Source organism: Ammospiza caudacuta, chromosome 1, assembly GCF_027887145.1.
Source record: "Ammospiza caudacuta isolate bAmmCau1 chromosome 1, bAmmCau1.pri, whole genome shotgun sequence".
In the NCBI taxonomy this organism is placed as follows: Eukaryota; Metazoa; Chordata; class Aves; order Passeriformes; family Passerellidae; genus Ammospiza; species Ammospiza caudacuta.
Window position 1 is genome coordinate 125695383 of NC_080593.1, and position 24445 is coordinate 125719827.

General features: G+C 39.7%; 1 protein-coding gene across 1 annotated transcript in view; it reads left to right on the forward strand.

Moving 5' to 3' along the window:
- Positions 1-21520, forward strand: part of STMN2 (stathmin 2) — a 39823-nt gene extending 18303 nt beyond the window's left edge. The window contains exons 2-5 of the mRNA XM_058807442.1: positions 6981-7076; positions 7709-7881; positions 17640-17831; positions 20160-21520. Coding sequence (XP_058663425.1) covers positions 6981-7076; positions 7709-7881; positions 17640-17831; positions 20160-20219 — 521 coding nt within the window. The 3' untranslated portion in view covers positions 20220-21520. The remainder of the gene's footprint in view (positions 1-6980; positions 7077-7708; positions 7882-17639; positions 17832-20159) is intronic.
- The last annotated feature ends 2925 nt before the right edge of the window (positions 21521-24445 follow it).

Genomic DNA, 24445 nt, shown 5'->3' on the forward strand with positions numbered 1-24445 from the left:
AGCAGTGAAAATTACATACATTGAAATAATACAAAACAGTAACTTTACATCTTAAGATGCTGACATCATAAAGTGAGCAAAGACATTTGACTCTCACCACGCACAGTAAGTAAAAACCAAAGACATGGTACATAATCATGATCAACGATAGATTAGGTTGTAAAATTTGGAGCAGTTTTTAATGAGACCTGTGCCACTCTCCAATCTGCATATTTGCATGCATTTGTATCCCTGCACTAGAATTCAAGAAAACCATTACTGGACAGTCTTTCCATAAGCAAACAGCCTCTTGTGTATTCCACAGGATGGGTTTTCCAGCCAGATCCCGTGCTGTAACCTAAATTATGCTGTGGAAATGCTATGCCAGGCCTTGCACTAGGGGACAGGGTTTATTGGTACAATCTGACACAGTCTTAATAAGAAGCTGAAGGTCAGATCTGTTGCTTGCATTTGGTTTTTTGTGTATTTTGAAGAACTGATGCTACAGTGATCCCTGATTTCACAGCCACTATGTTCTTTTATGGGTGACACTAATGCTCGATTCCCTCCCAAACTGTTTTAAAGAATTTTGTTAAGAGAGTGAAATGGATGATCTTTCTGCCTAAGCCCAGGAACATCATTGAGGGTTACAAAAATTAATGCTTAAAACTATTTTTTCAAACTCCCAGTTGCCACAAAGGCAGATTAGAGCTGTCCCAAGCTCTTCCTTTCTCATTTTCCAGGCATATTTTAGGAAATTCTAGAGTCACAGTTGACAGAGGAAACTCACTGGTTAGCTCTTTTTTTCCTGGATTTCTGTTTCTTGTTACTTTTTCATAGTCCCTGCTTATTCTATTGCCTAGATATAGAAATATCAAAAAAATCAGGGACAGGGGACAAAAACAAAACTCTATTTTCATCTCCAGATTAACCTGCATTGCAGTATATAAAGACTGCAGTTTTAAAGACTTGGTCCCCGAAGAATGGCCCCAGGTGAGTGGGAGTCCTGTGCCACCATTCTCTACAGTGAAGTAGGTGAGCACTGTAGGGATTAAAGAGTCCCTAAGCTGTGAAGCAGCTTTATTTTTGTTGGGGAAACTGGAAAAGTACACATAAAGATAAGATTGTGAGATGGACTCAAACTAATACTCTGGTGGGCAGTGTTTTGCATTCAGAGAGTAACAAAATGAGCCCTACCTATGTGAACCACCAAAATGAGATGTCACTCATGGCTGAGAATAAGGAGTGGATATGATATATTTACTGCAGCGGCTTTTGCTTTCATTCTCTCCATCACTGGTGACTCCATAAGCCTATAAACATCCGTAGGCTTCCTGACACTGAAGATGGATTTGCTGGTCTTAAGACAACCTAATTTGTTTGACTTCAGACATCTGAATGGGACCATCATTCTCTGGTAGTGCTAATCTCTCCCTTGACTGAAAAATAAGCTTTCATGATTTCTGCAAAGTAGCTCTCTTAAATAATGGCCAGCATTAATTAAAGTGAATCCCAGGCTAATAGATCTCAGACATGCTAAAAACTAAATGATACCTAGAAACTGTACTAGTCGTGCCCCATCTTGAATTTTAATTCTCCCAGTCTCATGTACTTGTCCAAGTACAAGCCACCACTTTAGCAGCACTCATCATGTAACTTTCTCCAAATACTCCACCAGCTATGGGAAACAACACAGCTGGGATTGTATAATGTCCCCTTGTTTGGCAGAAAAGGATGCAGCACATTACTAAAATGGATTAGTAAAAATGAAATTGTAAATTACTGTCAACAGATTGTGGCTGTTGGTGTTCACAAAATTATATGACTTAAAGCATTGCCTTGACAAACCAAAAGCTCCAGCACCCCAGAGGGAGCATTACCAAAATGACACTTGTAACAAACCACATCGTCAATAACATCCATCAGAAATCCATATAAAGGATGGGTGTGATAGGTCTTCTCTATCTGCATGTCATGCTTAATCTCAATTCTTAATGCTTCAGTGTCTGCCAGAGGAGGAATCTAAGCAGAATTTCAGTTCAGTCTCAGAAGGACAACTATCCCACAGGCTCCTGCCGAGGGAGCAAGGGCTGAGCTGTGTTATGGGTTCCACACTCTGACCATGGGCAATGTGCCAGTTTCCTTTTCCTTCCAGGTGTACAGAACTTCAAGAACTAGTTGGCAAGTGGTATTTGAAATGTCAAAGTACAGTAACATTACAAATTCATGTACGTGACGTATAAACATAATGTATGTGATTAATATTTCTATATATTAATGTGTGTATAAAATACATTTCTTACTTGTGGACCAGATTCAGTAAGGCAAAAATAATCAACACATTTTCCTATATCAGATGTTAATTATAAGTAACATTAACACTTTTCTCCCTTCATGTGTTAAAAATAGCCTTGCTTATGAATAATGGTCTCTGCTGTGACACAGCAATCTGTCTGAGCTGTGTTTGCCAAGGAACAAAATGTCACCCAAATTGTCCATGGCCTGTCAGTCAGGACAGATTTTCATTTTACAGTGTAAACTGTAAAAGATTCCTTATAGCTATTGGATAGCAGATGAGGACAGACAGTAAGGGTTTAGCTGTGCTTTCCTTAACCTTCCCATTTCTCCCAGCAGTAAATGTAAATAGGTGGTTGCTGGCTTCTAATGGCAGCCATAGCACTCCACCTTAGCAGCTTCATTCATTGGGCAGGTGAGCTGCAGGACTGGCAATGGGTGCAGCCCTTTTCTGTCATTAGCAGAAGAATGCAGGATATATCTGAATAAACATATTATTTGAGATTAGTAGAGCATTTCCAAAGAGGATCATCAAAACACCCCAGCTGAGCATGCTTTGTTTCACACATCAGAGCAATCTTGGAGCACAAACAAGTTTAGTTGATAGGTATTGAAACTGGGAGGTGTGTATTAGCAGTATATCCATTGTGCGCCAGGCTCTAATGGTTGTTCAGAGCATGGGACCAGACTAGCCTCAAGAAAAGATCTCCAAAATTATACAACATGGGCATGAAATCCTTAGAATGGTTTCCTGCTGTCCTTCCCTTCTTGCTCATCAGTTTTAGGACTGGAACCCTTAAAAGGCCCCTGAAGGTCTTAGACAGACAAGCAAGTAGAGCCCAAAAAGGAAGAAGATGGATGTTCACCCAACAGGGGGAGTTGTTTCACAGTTTCTAAATACAGCTGTTAAAAATAATTCCACAAGTTGGAGAGAAAGGGTGAGGTTGGCTTGAAACAATAATATTAAGATACATTTGGGACTTTTTCAGAAAAAAAAAAAAATCATGCATTTTTGATTTTCAAAGCCATCTGAGTTTAATCTCTTCTGAAGCTGTCAAACATTTAGGGGCATTTGATAGTATTTCTAAGGTTTTCTCTGCAACTCTGAATATGAGGGGTTTATTCTTAAAAAGTAGATGAGGTTCTAGAATAATCACACAGTTTCAGAATTCAAGACCTATGAAACCTAGTATATTCACAGCAAAACTACAAGAAATGCTAATATTTTTGGTTTTAGCAAAAATCAGTGTTCTTAATGCATATAAACATTTAGATCTTGCTGCATATAACTAAAAAGATTCTGTTGCCATCTTTTGTCAACATTGTTCTTGCCTAGCAATTTCCCTATCAAAGCTTTTGCAGTATTACGATTACCATCATTTACTCTCCTTCATTTAACTTGCACAGTTAATGGAATGATATGTAGCCTACATGACTGCACAAGGAGGGATATAATTAGAAAACCATTGGAAACACATTTAGAAAATAACTTCATTGCAATCACTGCTGGTCTTCAAGGGTTTTGAAGAGTTCCACTATGAGGCAGGTAATTTTTGTGCCTCTTTCAGGTTACACAAGAGGTCCTGTGCAGATTGCACAAATGCTCTGCCCTAGGTTGTGTGGTCTGGGTGTGCTGCTTTCTTAACAGAAAACCTTCTTGAGATAACAGGCTTCCATTACTAAAACACTAACCCTTGGGATTTGGGAAAGTACAGTTATCTCCCTGTCTAACCTGCATGACATGGGTTTTTAATCTGACCATTTTAATTCAGCCATTTTTATCTGACCACCAACTGGGCTGACATTACTGCTTTCAGATTTTTTAACATGGATTAAGGAAGTGTTTAAGGAAAGGAGAGCTGAACAAAGCAGGGCCCCTGCTATTCAGAGCTGAGCCTGATCAAGGGGGACAGGTCATCACAATGTTGATGCTGGACACCAGAGGAGGTGTGTGCCACTTGAGGTCCTTTGGCACGCTCAGCCCTTAAGTCTACAACAGGAAAACCAGTGTTTGCCACCATGGAAGGTTGTTTGGTTCCCAGGGCTGCAGAAGCCTCCAGAACCTCTGTGAGTATTCAAGCCAAGCTCCAGCTATAGTTAAAGGAGTCTGCAGGGCAAATGCAGACTAAATCAATACCACAAAAAAGCAAAAAGTAATTCTTGTGAAGGATGGAAAGTCATCTTAATTCTGCCAGTGGCCAGAGTGAACTAAGACAATGATTTTGCCAGCATGTTTTCAGTGGAGCCATTGCACTGAAGGAAAGAGAGCTGGGAATGTTCTTATCTTTCTCCTGCTGTGTTTTGCAGATGGCAAGCTGGGAAAAACTTACCTTTCTCTAATCATTTAAAATGCTGTTAGGAAGCAAAACATATTCAATGTCATGCAAAGATAAAAAATATTAACAAAGGCCTCGAAAGGCAAGATTCCTAGGATGCTGCTTTGCATGCCTTTTTCTACAAAGATATTTCAAGATATACATTTTAGCAGTGATTCAGCAGATCTTGTACAAGATTCTGCCTGTATCATCAATGGCCATGTCTTTAACACACAGCCCAGTGTCCATTTTCTCTGTGTTTAGCAATCTGCCAGGGTTTGATCTGCAGCCACTCCACAACCTTGCTGCTGAGAAGAATACAATTCCATGGTATGGGCAGCTGGCTAGGCAAGCCCTCCTCAGGGAAACGTCTGGAAAACCACACCTGTGTGCTTCTTGTGTGGAAGTCTAAGTGAACAATTTATTATGTTTATCGTTATTCATAATTCAGCATACATCAGATGGACATGATTATAGTAAAATTAGGGAGTTCTCGATGTCTGGGAAATTATTGGTATTTGCTCTATGGCTTTGGAATGCTGAACATTCACTTTATTAAAACTATATTATATTACATTATACTATATTAAAGAGACATACTATACTACATCATACTTGCTTTCTAACTTCTAACTACTGAACTGAAAATCTCGTGACTCTCTGTTCGAGAGTCCCGACTCACACACATGGATCTAATTGGTCACCTCAGGTAAACAATCTCCAGAATGCATTCCACTTGCACACAAACACAGGAACAGTAAATGAGATAAGAATTGTTTTGATCATTCTTTTCTCTGCTTCTCTCTGTTCAGAGGGCATGTGAATACCACACATGATTTTTCTCTTCAGAAGATTTTTGAGTAATCCCTTGCTACTTAGTTGGTACTTAGTTTTAAAACTAAAATCATGTCCAGACCAAGCTTCCATGACAGCCTAAGTTCACTGAAAGCAAAGTCTTCAGTACGTTCTTAACCTCAAATCCTGTCCTTTACCAATGGTTTCTGAAAAGCTGTATCTCCTTTAGGTGATTTATTCAAGGAACATGATTGCACAAGAGGCCCTTGTGCAAAGCTTAATTAAATTATCTAATCCTTTACTGACAGCTAGAAATTTTTTCTTGAACCATGGATTATTCAAATACCATCATACTGAGCAGCTCCCAAAGGCTCTCAAACCCTCATCATCAATCTCAGGTTTCTTTCTGAGTAGGAAAAGCAAAATCAAAAACCACAAGAGCATCCATAAGAAAGGCTGATTGAGAATTTCACTTGTATCCACAATTTGAAGATCCAAGGACCATCAGATTTTCCTTTAGCAACAACAAGGGCTAATTTGGTCTAATCTGTTAAATACAATACTTTGAGCCACACGTATTTTAAGCCACATTTTCACATGCTGGCAGCAAATGAGTGTCTGCCTCTGTAGATGTGATTTTGATTATAGCAGGGGTTTGTGTGATTCATCATCAAAAGATGAATTTTGAAGCACCCTGCCTTAACATCCATGTGTTATGGAGTGTGGGCAGTGAGTAGGGTGCTGCCCCAGGACCCAGAAGAGCCAGCTCCAATCTGGGCTCTGCCATTGGCTTGCCAAGTGACAAAGTATAAGACTGTTTTCTTTACTTACAGGCAATTAGGAAGGGTGAGTACAGTGCTCACTGCATAATGATTATATATTGGTATGACCATTTTTAGACCAGAGCCTCCTCAGTTCATGACTGGGGCCTACAGGCATTATAAAGTCAGCAAAGATAGCACCATAAAGGTAAATTACAAAGGTATTAATGGCATCAGCTAATATAGACTAGACCTGAGTATGAAAGCCACATATTTTGGCCAGTAAGTGGGGAATGAAAAGCTTTGTTTCAGGTAGTTAAGCATATTAAGGACATTATGCAAATGATTTGATAAATGTATCCTCATTTCTGCTTTTATTTTTAATTTTCTGGATGACATTTTCATTTGTGAAATAATGTCCTTAGCCTATGGCCAGCTTTTCATAGCTGTTCTCAATTGCATTTGGATACATCAGAGGAACTGTAAGAGCTTCATGTCTCTCCACCTGTCAGGGGAGAGTGGAGTCATGGCACTCTTCCAATGCTAAATGCATTTCCTGGTAGCCAAAATCACTTTCTATAAATCAGAGAGGACTGCCTGCATTATGCCCAAGACTGAGGTCATGTAGGGGACCAGAAGCCAGTTCTGAGCATCTCATTTGTCATTTGATAAAGGTGCAATGTTGAGAAGAAATAGTTGAAAGTAAATATTCTAGAGAAATCTGCGAGGTGGGTGACGGAGTAGGCTTTCTGGTCTCCAGCCACTCATCTCAGCTCAAGATTCTCAGAGGAGGAGCTGGGGAAGTGAAGCATGCTAACAAGATCTCTCCTTTCAGCTTACAAGGAAAAGATGAAGGAGCTGTCCATGCTCTCGCTGATCTGCTCCTGTTTTTACCCGGAACCTCGCAACATGAACATCTACAAATATGATGGTGAGTGATGTTTACTGGAAGTCATCCTGCAGGTCAGAAAATGTGCTAGTGCTGGGAAATGACTCAGTTGTCCTCCTAGTCCATAGTATTAGTTGGTGAATATTTTGCTGATTTAATAATTTAATTGCTAGTTTGGGCAATTAATTTCTGTGCAGTGTGCAGTAGCCACAATGGTGGATATTGTTCCTAATAGGAGCTAACTAAACTTTTAACAATAACCCTCTCACACTGAGCTGTTCTTTCCCTACGCCCCATTTGAGAATTACAGTTCTTCAAAGCTGGCATAATTCCCAAGAAAATGAAGAAAAAATGAAAGGATGCCTAAAAAATTAACCAGCTTGGGCATTGCTTGCAGGGGGCGTAAAATGGCACAGAACCCTCATATGCATCCAAAATTGCTGTAAATTTTTATCTTTATGAGATTAAGGTATAATTAAGCAATTACAAATAAAATGGAATGTACTCCCGAGAATAGTTTTCAGCCCATAATCTGCCATTGCATTTAAAATGCCCAAGGCAAAGGTGCTAAATAATTTGTCTGTGCTTCTGATCCTACTCTGATATCAGTGCTGTTTCTCTCCTGAATACTGCTGGTGTATTAAGGACTTATAATTTCCTACCTTGTTGTGCAGACATGGAAGTGAAACAAATCAACAAACGTGCCTCAGGCCAGGCCTTTGAACTGATCCTAAAGCCGCCGTCTCCAGTCTCAGAAGCACCACGAACTTTAGCTTCTCCAAAGAAGAAAGAACTCTCTCTTGAGGAGATCCAGAAAAAGCTGGAGGCTGCAGAGGAGAGGAGAAAGGTACCTTTCCTTAAAAAATTATGCTAGTAACTAGACATGATTTAGTGTACAGAATAGCAGTTGAGTTTCCTGTCTCTTTGTGTGTTTTCCATTGCCATCACTGAGTCATGGTAGCCTGCATGGACAAAAATCATCAATATATTTATAGAAATTAATTAGTTCATTGTCCTTCAGCAGCTTTCAAGCAAGCCTCACTGGTCTCAGTGCTGGGGAAGCATGCATCACAAAATAGACCTAGCTTCAGACAGGGGCCAAGTGGGCTCAAATGCACTTGCTTACAATGTGAGCATAACTAATGCTTCATTCAGGGCATTAAAGCCCTGCATCAATTGCACTGGCATCAAAGCCAGTGCAATTATTTTGTCTGAGTTTAAGAGGCAGATCTGCAATTCAAGCAGATGCTCTTGGTGCTACCAGATCTTGACTCCTCGTAGCATCCATGGAAATTATTCACAGGGTCTGTATAAGGCAGCTAAAATATCTTATTTATGCAATATAGAGGAACACCCTGAGTAGAGTGAGTTTGGGATCATTCCCACACACTTGAATGAAGACACTAGCATGGCACAGATGCTAAGAGACATTTCTAGCAGTTTCAGTAGTGATGGTAATTGGCTTTCTAGGGTTTTGCACAGACTATGTCTTCCCCTCTTTATGATCCTACCCACAATGGTAAAACTCTGTTTCATAATCACTAAGTTTGTCACATGGCATTTGGAAGAGTTGTTACACCTTTCTCACAAAAGTTGGCACAAAGGCAGCTGGAAATACCCATTAACTGCTTATTTGCCTTTCAGCGTGACTGATGTGTTGAAGAGGTCTTCCTTTTCTCTAAGTTAGAGCTAAATCAGGCTGCTTTTTCTTTTTACTTTTTACAAAGAGAAAAAGACAAACTCCAGATTAGATAAAACAGAAGATGACAATGAGAAACTTACCATAACCAGCCTGAATTGCCAGGCTGGAAATTATCAGTGTTCTATATACACAAAGCATTTGTGCTGTGTTGCACCATTTCAGAAAAGTCATGACTGGCTGCAATGACCACAGAAAAATTAAAATTGGTAATATATTGTCCTGATTAATTCATGTTTCTTTTTGCTAATAAACAAAAGGAGAGAAGCAGAAGCTTTAGGATCTTTGGGCTGTGTCCTTCACCCAGGAGATCAATGTTATTTTGTGGGAAATCAGCTTGCACAATTAAATAGGCATTAGAAACCCCTTCTACCTGCCCATGGAGTCCCTCATAGAGGGTTTCTGAAAATGAAACAAGCTTATATGTCTCTTAAGCCATTTATTTCTCTTTTAAACAATGTAATTTCTTGTTAAAACTGCTGTTAACACAGCTTTTCCTGATGTCATCAAAAACATATACAGAAGTTCAGGTACAGCATCTGTGCCACAGAGAGCCAGGAAAAGCAATTCCATTCTCTTTCATTGCTGTCAGACAAGATCAGGGTCACTGCCAAGAACCTCAAGGGAATGATTACTCTGGGGTGTGGTTTGTTATGTGTCTGCTGAAGTCAGTAGATTTGGATTACTGACAGGGCTTTAAAACCTGGCACATAGTTTGGATTTAAAGTGAAACCTGACTATTCTGGACCTCACTAATTTGAACAATTCATCTAGATGATAACTGCAGTGTTGCTACTTTTGTCATTTTTGCTGGCTTGCTAACAATGACTCTGTGGTTCCAGCACACACTCATTAGCACTATCCCTTCTTTCAAACAAATATTTCTGCAGAGCATTCATTTCAGTAAGAGGACATGACTGTATATCCAAGGAATTTCCATTTGCACTAGCACCTGCAGAGAGGGGTGAGCTCTCACTCATCCAAGTTATGATATTCCCCAAAAACTCAGTCTGTGAAGTTCCTGTGTGCTGAGTACAAATGCTCAAGTAAAGATACAGACACAGAATGAAATGACAGCAATAAAAGGCCTGATATTATGCATATACTTGGTGGAAATTACAAATTGAATGTTTCAGAGATTTCATTCCATTGATTTTATTACTGTTCATTTCCTCCTAAAGAAAAACTCATCATGCAATAGATTGGTAATCAGTGATAGCAATAGAGACACCTGCCATTTCTTCCCCTTGATACTGTATTCATTTTGAATGAACATATAACTGAGTTATTTTAATAGACAAGATCCTCCACATTAGCAGAAATTGCTGGGAAAGGAACAAAGAACAGAACAAAATGTTTCTTTACATCACTGTTAAAATCCCTGGTGTTCTCACATCTTAACTATTGACTTCATTTTTGCCCCAATAAAGCATAGTGCAGAGAAGGATAAAAAAGCAATTAGAGGAACAGAAAATCTTCCATAAGAAGATAAATTAAACAGTCCACTTTTCAGCTTGGAAAGAGACAACAGATGAAAGATAAAATATAAGTCTACAAAGTCATGAATGGTAATGGGAAGATGAATAGGAACAATTATATTCTATTTCACTCAATCCAAAGGGGACAAAACATTCAAAGAAATCATCAGACAGATATTTCAAAAAGGAATCATGTTTTCATATATTGTTTATTTAAGATATATTTGTTATCACAGACTGTTTATAGGTTATTAAAATGTTATTTGGTTCAAGAATATAATAGCAAAATTGATAGAGCACTACCTTGTAGGAAATTATGTGAATGGAACTTGTGACTCAGGAAATATGGAACTTGCTGACTGCTGAAAGCTAGAGATATTTGCCCAAATTCATCTAGAGTTTCCCTCAGCATCTTCTTCCACTTTCTGCTGCTAGACAAACCAGGCTTTTTCCAAAAGCAAGCATGGCTGTTGTTATCATACTTTTCAATCTATGTACAAAGCTGTCAGGCATGTCCTTCCAGCACAATTTTATCTCAAATCAAGCTTAACTAATGGATGAGAATTGCCTTTTTGGAAAACAAGTTGCTAACGAATTTTACGCTGCTTAGGAATTAGGTTCTGCTCTGTTAATTAGGCAGTGTTCATTAATAAATGTTCAAACTCATGAGACCGTCTAGAGCAATACATGCACTTCAGCAGTCTCCTGCTTAGGCTTTTTCCAGTTTGTCATTCTTGTTTATTTCCTAGTAAGCTTTTACAGGGCTCCTTTCCTTTTCTCCCATTTTCTCCACCTCACCTGACAGCCATGACCTCATACTCTCAGAGAGTTTCACCTGAGGCATTTAGTATTTTTTGCATTACACAGCAAAGCCAATTTGGGCTAGTTACAGATTAGTCCTTTCCATTATAGAATCCTCCTTACAGCATGTCATTATTATCCTTTTTTTTCTTGGCATATATGTGCTATATTTTCCTACCTTGGTGGATAATCAGACAGATCTTTTCATCCTTCTCAGTTAAGAAATTAGAGCACTGTGACATTGTATGCAGCAGAAGTTTTCCTTACAGATATTTAACATTTATCAATTTTTACCAATTGACCTTGAATGTTCAGCTGTTATTATTAGTGGTATACAGACTTCAAGGGGCATATATCAAATTATTTGTTTTTATTTTGTCTGTGTTCAATTTACTTAGTAGTATAGAAAAGAAACACTAAAGGGATGTGCATTTCTTCTAGACTGTGGATTATAGACGAGAAATTGTATGTAATTAAATCCTTTTAATGGCTTTGTGTTGGGTTGAAACTGAATCAAGCTTATCCCTAGAGCTTAGTGTGACAAGAATGCAGGAAAACAGTCATATTTTTTTTTAATTTCATGCTCTTGGATACAGACTTCCAGCTTCCTGGGTTTTTAATGCTGTTGCGATGAAATGCCACAAGGCAAGCCTGCTGTCCAGCCTGGGCTTGGCTCACTATGCTCCCCACAGCTGCAGCCAGCCCAGGGCATCTCTGCCAGCTTCAGGAACACACTCAGTGCTGGGCTTCAGCACCCAACTCACTGCCCCTTTGAGCCAGCAGCCTGCCCAGAGGGGGCTCTTGGCACTCTTAACCCATCTCTGCTTTTCCATCCATGTTTAGTGTTCTGTACAGGAGGCTGCTGGGGGAAGGCAGGGAAGGCAGCAGAGCTGGGGACAAATGTTCCTCCCTGGACATTGCATGGCACCTACAGAACTGCTGCTCCAGGTGACAGGCAGAGAAGGGATGTGCTCCTTCCCTGTCAAAAGTCAACCGTTCTTCTTCCATCTAATTTCTGTTACCCTTTCCCACCAAATTTTAAGGTGAGAAGAATGGGAATGAAGATAGGCAATGCCCAAGACATATGTCTCCTGTCTTGCTCACATATTGATCTTCCTTTCTATTGCTGCTGGCCCTCAGCTGCGCTTCTGTGGAGAAGTAACAGAGCATGAAGCATTTTTCCATGTAAAGGTCCCAGTAATAGGTGTAATCAGCACCAGAAACAGATGTTTCTGTCACATTTTGATTTATACCATAGTGTGCCAATACACAGTTGTTCACTCCTAAGTAACCAAAGAAATCAAAGATAGCAAAAATTCCAAGAAACTTCACGGCTCCTCACCCAAAACCACACATTAGCCTATAGAATGTGGGTCTGTAGGAAAATGTTTGCTACCAAGAAGGAGAAGATTTGGTGTCAGGCACCAGGGTCTGTCTTGGAGCACATGGAGCCATGAGCATACATCCCAATGCTGGCAAATATTCTCTCCCCACTCTGCCATGGGCTTCTCTGCCACTAATGAACAACCATCAGACAATTTGACATTGATCCTCATTAACTTTATAATGCCAGGCCTCAAACTGCAGCAGACCATGAGGGCAGAGGCTCAGGTGGTACTTCTTGCATGTCCCCAACATGCCTTGTTCAGCCCTGCAGGTCAAACCATGAGAGCAGCAATTTTGTGCCAGCCGAGGAAGAGAGAGTTTTCTTGAATCACAACATGGAAGGGCTTTTTTTTTTAACTCCACATCTCAAAGGTTGTTTGGCAGACTGTACAAAAATAAATTGAAAAAGAAATCCCCACCTAAATTTAAGAAAAATTTTTCATTATCTAGCTTCACTAGAAGCAGAGCTTCACCCATAGTTACAGATCACATGTCTCTGACTCTCCTGCCAAATGGATATTTCTGAGAGAAGTCTAATTTGAGACTATTCCCATGTTTTTACATGGAAAAATTCCAGCCTCAGTTCCTTCCACTGAAAACATCAGTACTTCAAGTCACCATACCAAGGCTTCACCTTGGCATTTACATTGCTGTAGGAGCCTTTCCTCCTGTCTTCACAGTCTGCTCATTAATAGTTACTCTTAGATACACACTGTATTGAGGAACACCAACATCACTGCAGCTTCTTCTGAATAACTGCATTGGTAAAAAAGAAAAAACAGTCAGTGAACAAATGTGTTGTGAAAGAGGAGCACTCAGACGCCCTAGTAACTAAAAGTACTGCTATCTGAGGTTGAATACATTCAAGCTGAAATTTCCAGCTTAAAAGCAGTTGTCTGAACCCATTTCTTGTTTAAGAGCAATAAAGAATTAATTTTATCTCTGTATCAATTACTTCAATATTTGGATATATCTGTCAAACAAAGATAGATAGATAGATAGATAGATAGATAGATAGATAGATAGATAGATAGATAGATAGACGTGAGAAAATAAAGCAGCTCTTACTCAGATAAGGAAAATTTTCTTCATGTGAGTAATAATTAAACAATATATCTCCAAAGCCAGTTTCCATAACTAATTTTGCTCATGAAGTGAATACTTAGTAGTCTGCATCTATCTCTGGCCAGCTAGGTACCAGATGTAGATTTCCTTTTGAACCACTCATCTCTGAAAACTGAAGATGCACATGATTGCTTAAATAAATATGACCTGAACATCACAGGAGAGGAGTTTGCCTGCAGTTTTAGCACATCAGTATGTTTCTTGGAGCAAAGGTATCTGTAGCAGGACTATTCTCCAGTATTTTTATTCCTCCATATTTAATTATTAACAAATAAATATTTTTGTTTCTCCACATTATTTTGAGGCCATTTAGTACCTTAAGGAGGCTTGTAAAATGGAGGGAAAGTGGTTTTTTTCCAAACACAGATAGTGATAGAACAATGAAGAATGGTTTTAAACTAAAAGAGGGGAGATTTAAATTAGATGGTTGGAGGAAGCTCTTTAATGTGGGGGGCTGAGGCAGTGACACAGGCTGCTCAGAGAAGCTGTGCGTGCCCCATCCCTCAAAGTGCCCCAGATGAAGTTGGATGGGGCTTTGCACAACCTGGTCTAGAGAAAGATGTGCCTGCCTCTGGCTGGGGGTTAGAACTGGATGATCTTTAAGGTCCATTCCAGTCCAAGACACTCTATGAAGCTTTGATTCTGTGATGTAACACTAGATGCTGCAGCTGGAGCTGCATTGGTTATGCCTTGTTATATTTAAGAAGTGTTCTGAATATTCCCCCTTGAATATTGCTTTTTTTGCTCCACCATTTCGTATTTCTCTCTCCTTATTAGTTTTCCTTATATTTCATCTTGCTAACAGCCTTTTTTTTTCATTTTCTCACCACATCTGTGTAAGAAACACCATAAGCAATATACAACTGTGTTAGAACTATCAAAAATTTGAAAATATCCCTTCTAGCGCTTCAAAAAGTGTCAAAAATAAACTTGAAATGAAAACCTCCTATGTATGTTGGAATCCTGCATCACTGTGGAGCTGTGTGAGTCCAAACACAGCCATTTAAAAGCCAAGACAAACAACAAAGGGAGTCTATTAATCCCAGCTCCCCTGGGTATCCATGGTCATTCATTTACCCATTTCTGGATGTGTAGTAGACTTTGAACAGACAGGGTGGCCAAGTTCTTTTGCCAAATGGGCTGGAAACAGAAAATAATTTGACAATCCAGTACAAACACATAGGAGGCACCTTCCAGAATTGTCATAAGGGGATTTCAGAATGATCTGAGCACCAGGGAAACAGCAGACTGACAGCTGGGGTACAAGGCCATTAGAGAAGGGACATCAGTCTGAATGACATTCTATCCTGTGGATGTTTCATGGCAGGGAGGGGGGTTCCTTTATTTTGAACCAGTGCCAGTGATTTTCCTGTCTCAAAATTTGTCACAATGTGCCCTTAAAGACGTATTGTACAGGAAAATCACATTAGGGGTTTGCAGTCACTTCCTGAGGCCTGGTTCAGCTTTCAAGCAGTCTCTTTCTGGTGCCAACCCAATTTGCATCCAGTAAATACTGAATTAGAGGATAAGGATTTTCTTCATTATCATGAATTATAGGACAAATTACTTTTGAATGTACTGTTTGCCAGCACAGCATCCAGAAATGCGTGTACTTTGATATGAGGCTCTAATTTTTCACTGTTCTCCAGGATTTATGATAAAAAGTCTTTCCAGAAGGCAAAAGGTTTGAATGAAGAAAACAAATCTTGAAAAATGGGCAAGTGCCTCAAAATCTCAAAGGCATTTTGCTACCTCCATTGAAAGCAAATGCTCTTTTAAAAAATGCTTCTTATCTGCATGGTCCAAATCTTACTTTTTATTAGCACATGGCTGTGTCCTTGAAAATTGTTTTCCAAATCTGAAAAGGTCTGATTTTATAACTCATTATATATGCATATTTAAACACCATGAAATGCTAGCCTTTCAAATTTACAAGTCACTTCTGAAATGTTTCATGGGAAAGGACATTATAATTACTCTGATGGTGTCTTTTCTATTCAAACTCCCTAGAGGAAGAGAAATGCATTCCCAGATTATCCATTACTTTTAGATCATTTAAGCAAAGGGTTCACAAAATTCATATCAGCAAACAAAATTTAATGATTGTAACTTTTCCAAAAGTAGATGAGAGATTTCTGTTGAGTAGTAAATTAAATAGAAAATGCAGAATAACTTTAGAAGCACTAGTCAAACTGGGCCACTCAGGTTTGTCCACAAGTGGGAAAGAGATGAAGATATTTAATTATTTCAGGTTTACATTGCATCGGATCTCTTGAAATAACTTTTTTACTTTGTAAATTAACCTACAGTTAAGAACTTTTAAATGCTAAGTATCTGAAATCAAACATTGTGTTCCAAAATAAACTACTTTTATTATATTATTATTTAAAATGTTGATATTTTTATTAAACTTATGGGGCTTTTATGATTTTTTTATTGCTCTACAAAATTCCTTCTTTGCCTAGCTCTACTTGACTTTGGCTCATCCTTCTTCTATATTCCATCAGTGAAATTCCGTCTGCTTTTGGCTTCATCTATCTGAGGAGTTTTGTTCCCATTTGCAACATCTTTCATCTGGCACAACAGAGTCAGAGACATGAAAAGTGCTTGCTATATTACTCTGTTCAGCATATGCTGCAAGGGAGAGAGGAGCCAGGAAGAGTCTCAGGGAGGTCCCAGCCCTTCCAGGAGGCCCTTCCTGCCAGCAGGTGCTCCAGGGATCATTTTGGGAAATGGAGAAATGAGCCTGTAGCCAGGTCAGAGGTGAAACCCATTAAGTGATAAGGATGGAGGGAAGTGGCTCTCTCCTATCATCTCAAGCAGGCCATTACAGCCTTTCAAAGCCAGATGTGTTTTACCCCAACATTTTGCTGCAAGATGATCTGCCTTGCCTTTGCAGCCTTTTCTAGAATCTCCTTTATTTGCCCTGTCAGTGAATTTGGTTTTATGCATATCTTACTTTCATTAAAATATTTGTTTTCTCCTAGTTGAGTCTTGCTCATATAGAAGAATTGCAGCCTTTTTCAGTCCATTTAAAGCCACATGATAGAATTTTGAATGTTTCATTACCACTAATTGTAATTAATGGTTAAACCCCTTAATTTAGGCCATAAACTAACTCATTTTTATGGATCACAATGGCAACAGAGCCTTGGGATCAGCACTGAAATACACAATTAGCCTCCCAGTGCCCTATTTCATTCTCTGTTTTTCTATTTCTTCTCATGCTGCCTCTCATTTATTTTATCCAAAAGCACATGATGTTGCTCATCTTTTCCAAATAACTGTCTTTTCAACTAGACTTGCCTGGAGAATGGGCCCAATGCTGCAAGTTTTTGGCTTCTTTCCTAGGATTAGTGGTTTCCTGTTAGAAATTTCGTTGAGTACACATAACAAAGCTTCTGAGAAGTGAGAGAAGGAAGAACACAATATTAAGCATGGACTGCATGTGTTTAATTCCTACTCACAGTTTTCATCTTCCTTGAAAAATAAAAGCTTTTAACTAAAATTTTTTTGTATTTTCTATGCAATAAAACACTTATTTTCTCTTCCTAATCAGTGAGATTAATCTGAATATAAGTGTAATGGGAAGAAACATTGTCTGAGTTGATGCTGCCTGTCTTTCATGTCAATAAACTTCCAAGCCTGTTATTAACTATTCAAGCACATTATAGAAGAGTCCAGCCTGGGTGAAAATTGCACCTGTGCTGCATCAGTAATCTCCACAGAAATGACTCTACATTTCTTCAACCTCAGGTGCCTATCTCTAAAGATAAAATGTCTGTAGCTAAGAGACTGCAGCTGTCAGAGGTTGAGCAACCGCTGCAGCGATGCAGACGAGCCAGGGCAGCAGCACCGCAGCATTTTTGTTAACAGAAGTGCTTCGGACATTTCTCTGCTGCTGCTCCCTCAGGCGTGTACCCCACATTCTGCCCGTGCTTCTAAACCTAAAGCTAACCTAGCTCAGTCACAAAGTAACCTCCTAAAAAAAGGCAGCAAGCTTTACACAGTTTCCACACTCAGAGAATTGTTGCCCTATGGCAAGGAACTGTGCTCCTTGGCAACATGCTTTGCTCCACATGAGTATTTCTTCTCAATCTGTGTCTCTGTTTCCAGTCCCAGGAGGCCCAGGTCCTGAAACATCTGGCAGAGAAGAGAGAACATGAGCGAGAAGTGCTTCAAAAAGCTTTGGAGGAGAACAATAACTTCAGCAAAATGGCAGAGGAAAAGCTGATACTGAAAATGGAACAGATCAAAGAAAACCGTGAAGCTAATATAGCTGCTCTTATTGAACGCCTCCAAGAGAAGGTAACCACACCATCACTCCTCACCTTAGACTAGAGAGGAAAACCTAATCAATATTTTGCAAAGATGATGTGCATAGTCCATATCTCAGCTGCTACACTTGAGCTATTTTTAAGTCAGAGCTACTGATGCCTGTCTAAACCCCCCACGCCCTTTGGAAAAGGACTGAAGTGCTACAGTCACACAATCACAGGGTGGTTGAGATTGGAAGGGCCCTCTGGAGATCATCTGGTCCAACCCCAGGCTCAAGGGGGGCCACGTAGAACCAGATGCCCAGGGCCACGTCCAGGTGGCTTTTTAATATCTCCAAGAATGAAGACTCCAATTCCACTCTGGGCAACCTGTGCCAGTGCTCAGTCACCTCACAATGACAAAGTTTTCCCTGATGTTCAGAGGAAGCCTTATAGGTTTTAGTTTTTGCCCATTGCCCCTGATCATGTCACTGGGCACCACTGGAAAGATCCTGGCTCTGTGTTCCCTTCATTCAGGTATTTATAGATATTTGTAAGATCCCCCTGAGCTGTCTCCAAACTGAACAATCTATCTCTCTCAGCCTTTCCTCACAGCAGAGACTGAGAGATGCTCCTTAATCCTCATGGCCCTTTGCTGGACTGCCTCTAGAGAAAGGCTGGTTTTCTAGCTTTTAAGAAGTTCTGTGAACAAATGAAAGGTCACTTGTGTTTAGATTTTAGCTTCTAAGAAAAGTCACTGATCAAATCAAACAACTGCCCTATGTCTGTAATTCTTGGTTTCTCAGAGGAGAAAGATGAAAAATTATGGGGAAAAAAACTTTCATATACAGCAAAAGAGGTCTGTCTTTCCCCAAGTCTTGCAAGGAAGAGAGTAAATTTTCCTGGAGATCTTTGGTACATCCAGAGGAAACAGGGAATCACAAACCCTAGATGCAAGATGAATATGCCTTTCTCCAAAAAAAACCTACCACACAAGGGAGAGAAACATGCAAATAAAGATTTAGAAGTGTTAAGAAAAAATTAATTAGTTCTGCGTGAATGATCATTTGTTTCTCTCAATAATGAACTTTCTAATATATTCTGATACACTATTTCAATAGTAATTTGGCTAAAGAAAATAGCTCTCAGGTTTTCAAGGCGATCTTCATAAGTACCTCTACATCTGTGATGGAGACAAAAGTCTTTGAGAGTAGGAAAGAAACTACACAAACAGGATGATTCTTGAGCTTAAGAGCTATATCCAGATTGCTTGACATTTTTGCATTAGCTTCATTTGCAGACACATTCCAAGACCTTATGAAAAAAAAAAGGAAAAGCAAATTAGTTATTCTCAAAGTCCAAAAGGAAGTGGGAAGGACAGCTGATGCATCTCTCTGTCCTAGGTTAATGTTAACAGACTGTTAAACCCTCAATGTGACAGCATATATGCATGAAACCCAAGAAAGACTTCTGAGGAAAGATGACAGTAACTTACTTGGAAACATTTGCACTGACCAGTAATTTAAAATACAATTTTGCCAACACCAAAACATAAAAAACAGACATAATTTGCCAACATCAAAAGTGAATTCTTAATATACAGAAAAAGAAGTGAGATATCTGTTCCAAGTCTTCTAAAGTTACACTGAGATGTGGGTTCCTCAAGGAATTGGTGTCTGCAAGCTACTGCAGAAATAACTTCTGTATGCTGCAGTTAATAGGAACACCGAGCAACAAATCCCTTATAAAATCTAGCATTCAGTATTACAGATCTTTCAAGGACTGATTTACAGGTTAAGTTAGTGCAATAGATGATATTCTTCGTCATAGCCAGAGAAAGACTCAAGTGGACAGGTAGCTTCAGTGTTCAGACTAAGGAAATTATCGAGATGTTCAGATTAACTTATCTCATTGAAACTAAGTTCTTGCATCTTTATTACAGTTCCTAAATGCTACAAATAACAGAGTAACTAACATACAATGTGCAGGCAATTAATTCCTCACTCATCCTTCCCTATATTTAGTTGAATATCCAGGAATTCAAAGGGCAAATGTGAGCATGTGGCACATTTTATGCTGCAAGCAGCACCTCTCTATGTGGCCCTTTTAAATGAGACTCTGTGAGGCACTGAGGATTATAAGACCATATCAGATAAAAGACTGAGCTCCAGAGCAGGAGTAGAAAGTAAACACAAAATGTGCCTCAGGCTGGTCTGGTGGACGACACCTCTCCTGTGTTGCTTCTTTTAAAGATGGTTGTGCTGTGAAACAAGTTTTGCACAAGCATCAAATGCATGACCTAAAGAGCATGTCAGCTTGGACCTCCCTGGGCAGGGGGAATGAGAAAAGATTTGATTTTTCTTTTCTTGATGTTTTCCAGGAGAGGCATGCTGCAGAGGTCCGTAGAAACAAGGAGCTCCAGGTGGAACTGTCTGGCTGAAAAAAGCAATGGTGGATGTGACCCATCCCCACCATTAGTAAACTCCCCCTGCCTATATTATTATGGATCATGCGATATAAGTATGGGAAATGTATGACGTGGTTTAAAAAAAAGGTAAAAACAAGAACTCAATAAAAAACTTTAAAAAGAAACAAAAAAAAAATAAAAACAAAATCAATGCGGTCTCTTTGCAGAATGATTTGCTTGATGTTTAAAAAACTTGGATCTTATTTTGTAAATACTTACATTTTTGTTAAAAAATACAATTATTGCATTATGCAAGTTATTTCATAATCTTACATGTCCTGTAACAGGCTTCTGATGTTGTCTATTTCCACTCGGTTGAATTTGCTGGGTCTGTTCATTTGAAGCACCTCGTGTCTAATTCCATTCCCTGCGACTTCTCATTCCAACCCACCATGAGGTCAGTAGTAGTTCTATGGTGCTAGAGGCCAATCATTGCCTAATAACCTAGACTGCTTTGCCATCTATAAGCTTTCTTGAAACAGTGACTAGATCACAGGTATTGTGACTTCACATTCAGCTGCCCAAGACAAAAGGCTCTTAAAATGGTTTTTCAAATGCAACTTATGCTGCAGGGCTCTGTACTGTGCTGTACAATTGAGGTTGAATCGCCACGTAGCGTATTTGTTGCTTCAACTATTTGAGGTGAGAGGCAACAAAAACATCTGTGCAACAGAATGAAATGAAGCAAGATCAGTTTGAGACAAATTTAAAAGAGGCACGTTGTAACCATCAAGCTATGACAAGTTTTGGATTATCCAAACAGCCATACAAATGCTAATTGTAAAGTGAGCTTAATTCACCACTTGAAAATTTATTGATGGAGCAACTAATAGATAGCATCAAGTGGCTTTATCTGTAGGTGCCATGATCTATGATACTTATCTGATGCTACCACATTACATGCGTAATAGTACAAGAGGCTACAGAGTATTTCACCTGGAACCATGAGCCAGTTGTTACTGTTTTTTTATGACACTGCTGACTTCCATTCATCATGACCTTTACTCTTCAGTGTTAGCCAATCCTACCTAGGGACAGACATCTAGGACTAAGAGGGCTGAAGCAGGAGGAATGACTAGACAGGGTGCTTGTGCCAAGTACAATATCACCAAACCCAACACATCATCCCCAAAATAGCTGCAGTTTTGAAGTTGTCCCTACCCCCCCTGGAGGTTGCTGCCTGCATATTCTACTCTTCATTAGTGCTATTTTCCTGTATGTCATTGTGAGCAAGCTGTGATTAATAAAGAATTGGGGTTCTGTGAACTGAAAAAGGGCTTGTTTCTTCTCTCTTGCTCCATTACCTCTCTGGCATGTGCCCATGAAGGGGAAAACCTAATGTGGTTGTAAAAGCATGGAAATTAGACTTAAACAATTATTAATAGACCAAGCCTATTTCTCTGCTAATATGGGACTAATCCCTGCTATGTATTTTCCAGTGCTTAGGCTGGCTGTTTTTAAAGATTACCATATAAACTGAGCCTATAAATGTGACCTCTAGCACTGAGTTTATTAAAAAAGAACTAGCTATATACACATGGACATGCAATCCTTAATCCTGACTCAACATTGGGGGGAAAATGGAATCTGGGGAAAGAAAAGTAAATAATCTATCTCTGGGTACGTACATCAATAACTACAACAAGATCCTGAGTGTTAACACATTGGTTTTCAGGGTGGAAAACATTAATTTATAGGATTTATTTAAGAACAAAATCACTTGGGTTCCTGCTGAGCTACAGAGCTGAGATGTAAAATCGAATTAGACTCCATTTTTAACCGGACAAGTGATAAAGAATTATCCCTAGGATTAGTAGAAAACTAAACTAATTATTTGAAGTCATCAAAGTTGCATCATTTACTCACTCTTTCAGAGAGGTGGACTTTATGCTCTACGTCTGCAACAGTCAATTTTTTATTTTGGCAGATCATTTTGTTTCAGGGCCAAGAGGTGGCCTGCAGTCAAAAAGCAGCAGAAGTTGAACGTGGAGAAAGGCTGTGAGCTCAACTCTGTGTGCAGTGAACTCAGAACCACAGAATGAAATGAGTACTCCAACTTGTTACAGCAGCTAAATTACTTATCTTTCTCATGAAATTACCAGAAGTAAACCTGGCATGGGAGCCAGATAGCAGACGTTGAGTCTGGAAGACATGAACTTCAATGTTGCCAAGCCTATAAAGTTTGTATATTGCTTTAAGCCCCAATTAAAAAAAAAAAAAAAAAAAAAAAAAAAAAAAAAAAAAAAAAAAAAAAAAAGGACATTATTGTAATTAAATTTAAGGTCCAGGATCTTAGCTTGAGGGATTGTGGACTCTGTTTTCATTTCCCAATGGCAAGCCACTTACAGTTTTCCCTCTCCATTGATTTAACAAATTCTGGAAGTACTTCAAGACCTTTTCCTGTTTGTCTTCCTGGCTATGGTTGCTCAGAGAACAAGCCAAGAACAAATCTCTGCTGCTGAGCCAAGCAGGGCAACCTGCATCACTGCCATGGGGTTCAACTCTCTTCCTCCCAAAAAAGGGTGTCCACACCCAAAGTGCCAGCTGGGATGGTCCCCAGCACACTCTCACTCTGTCACAGAACTGTGCTTTGCCTGCTAAGTGCTTCTTGACAGGCACCAAGGCTGCACCAGGGAAAAGAGTGAAGATCCAGACAGTGGGAGCATTGCTGCCCCAGGTCACAAACCATGCTCTGCTCCTGCTCACTTGGCTCTTTGAACAGTGGAGGGTCTACAATTCATTCATATTAATGTATAACTATGCTTTGAAAGCCTGTTTGCAAATGCACTGCCTATTTAATCTCTAATAGCAAAAAAAGGAAATATCTGGAGACCTGCAGAATAGCCATTTCCTTCTTTTACTCCTTCTTTACATTTCCTTATATTTTGCTTTAGTACTGCGTTTTTAGCTCCTCCCTGCTTGTGCTAGCAAAAGTGTATTTTGGCCGTGGGTCTCTCTTCATGTGTAGCTTCAGATAAAGAATCTCCTTGAAAAGTAAGAAAATATAAGTATAAAACAGCTGCTTTTAAAGTATTACCATTTGGGTAAGACAGGGCTTTTTTAATTCAATGGCAACCAGAGGGTTCAGGGTTTTTAGATCAAAAAAATTAGGCTTCTTGTTTGATTAACTGTAGATGCCCAAGTCCCTGCCATGAGCTGGGAGTAGCTGCTGCTGAGCTGCAGAACATTTTCCACAGACTGCCTGAGACCTCCCACAGGATGGGAGGGAGGCTGGAGCACTGGCATTGCACCACACAGATGTTTCCTCCTTTCACTGGGCTCTGTGATGCCTCAGAAGCAGGGCAGAGCTGTGCAGCACATCTAGAGAGGCACTTCTGGCCTCTGACCTCTGCAGGTCCAAGGACTGCCACTCCAGGTGTGGTTAAGGTTAGATCTCCTCTTGGTTAAATCATCAGTTGTGTCAGAGCTGCCACGAGGCGACAGCCTGAGTAATCAAACAGGAATGGCTCAAACCTGTCACACTTCTTGTGGTCCTACCAAAGCCACAAAATTTATGGTCAAACCAATTCATAGAATCATTACAATCGCAACAATCATTTAGGTTGATAGAGACATTTAAGATCATTGGGTCCTGGCATTATTAACCTGGCACTGCCAACTCCACCGCTAAACCACGTCCCTAGGTGTCACGTCTCCACATCTTTTAAATACCTTCAGGGATGGCAACTCAGTGACTTCTGTTCCAGTGCTTGATAACCCTGTTGGTGAAGAAATTTTCCTAATATCAGAGTCACAGAGTCACAGAATCATTTATGTAGGAAAAGACAATTTAGTCCAACCTATGACCAAACACCACCATGTCAATTACACCATGACACTAAGTCCATGCCCAGTCTTTCCTTAAATACATCCATGGATGGTGACTCCACCACATCCCTGGGTATCCCATTCCAGTATCTAATTACCCTTTCCGTGAAGAATTCCTTCCTAATGTCCAATCTGAACCTCCCTTGGCACAACTTAAAGCCATTTCCTCTTGTACAGTTGCTTGTTAGCTGGGAGAAGAGACCAACCCTGCTACAACCTCCAAATATTTCCAGAGTCAGAAGGTTTGGATGTATGGTTTAAATCCACCACCAGTTCAGAACGTGAAAACAATGCCTTTTCTCTCCCCTTTGTTATTATGCTTCTTGTCAGATGAAGGGTTTTTTGTTGCTTTGTTTTAGAATGACTGGAAG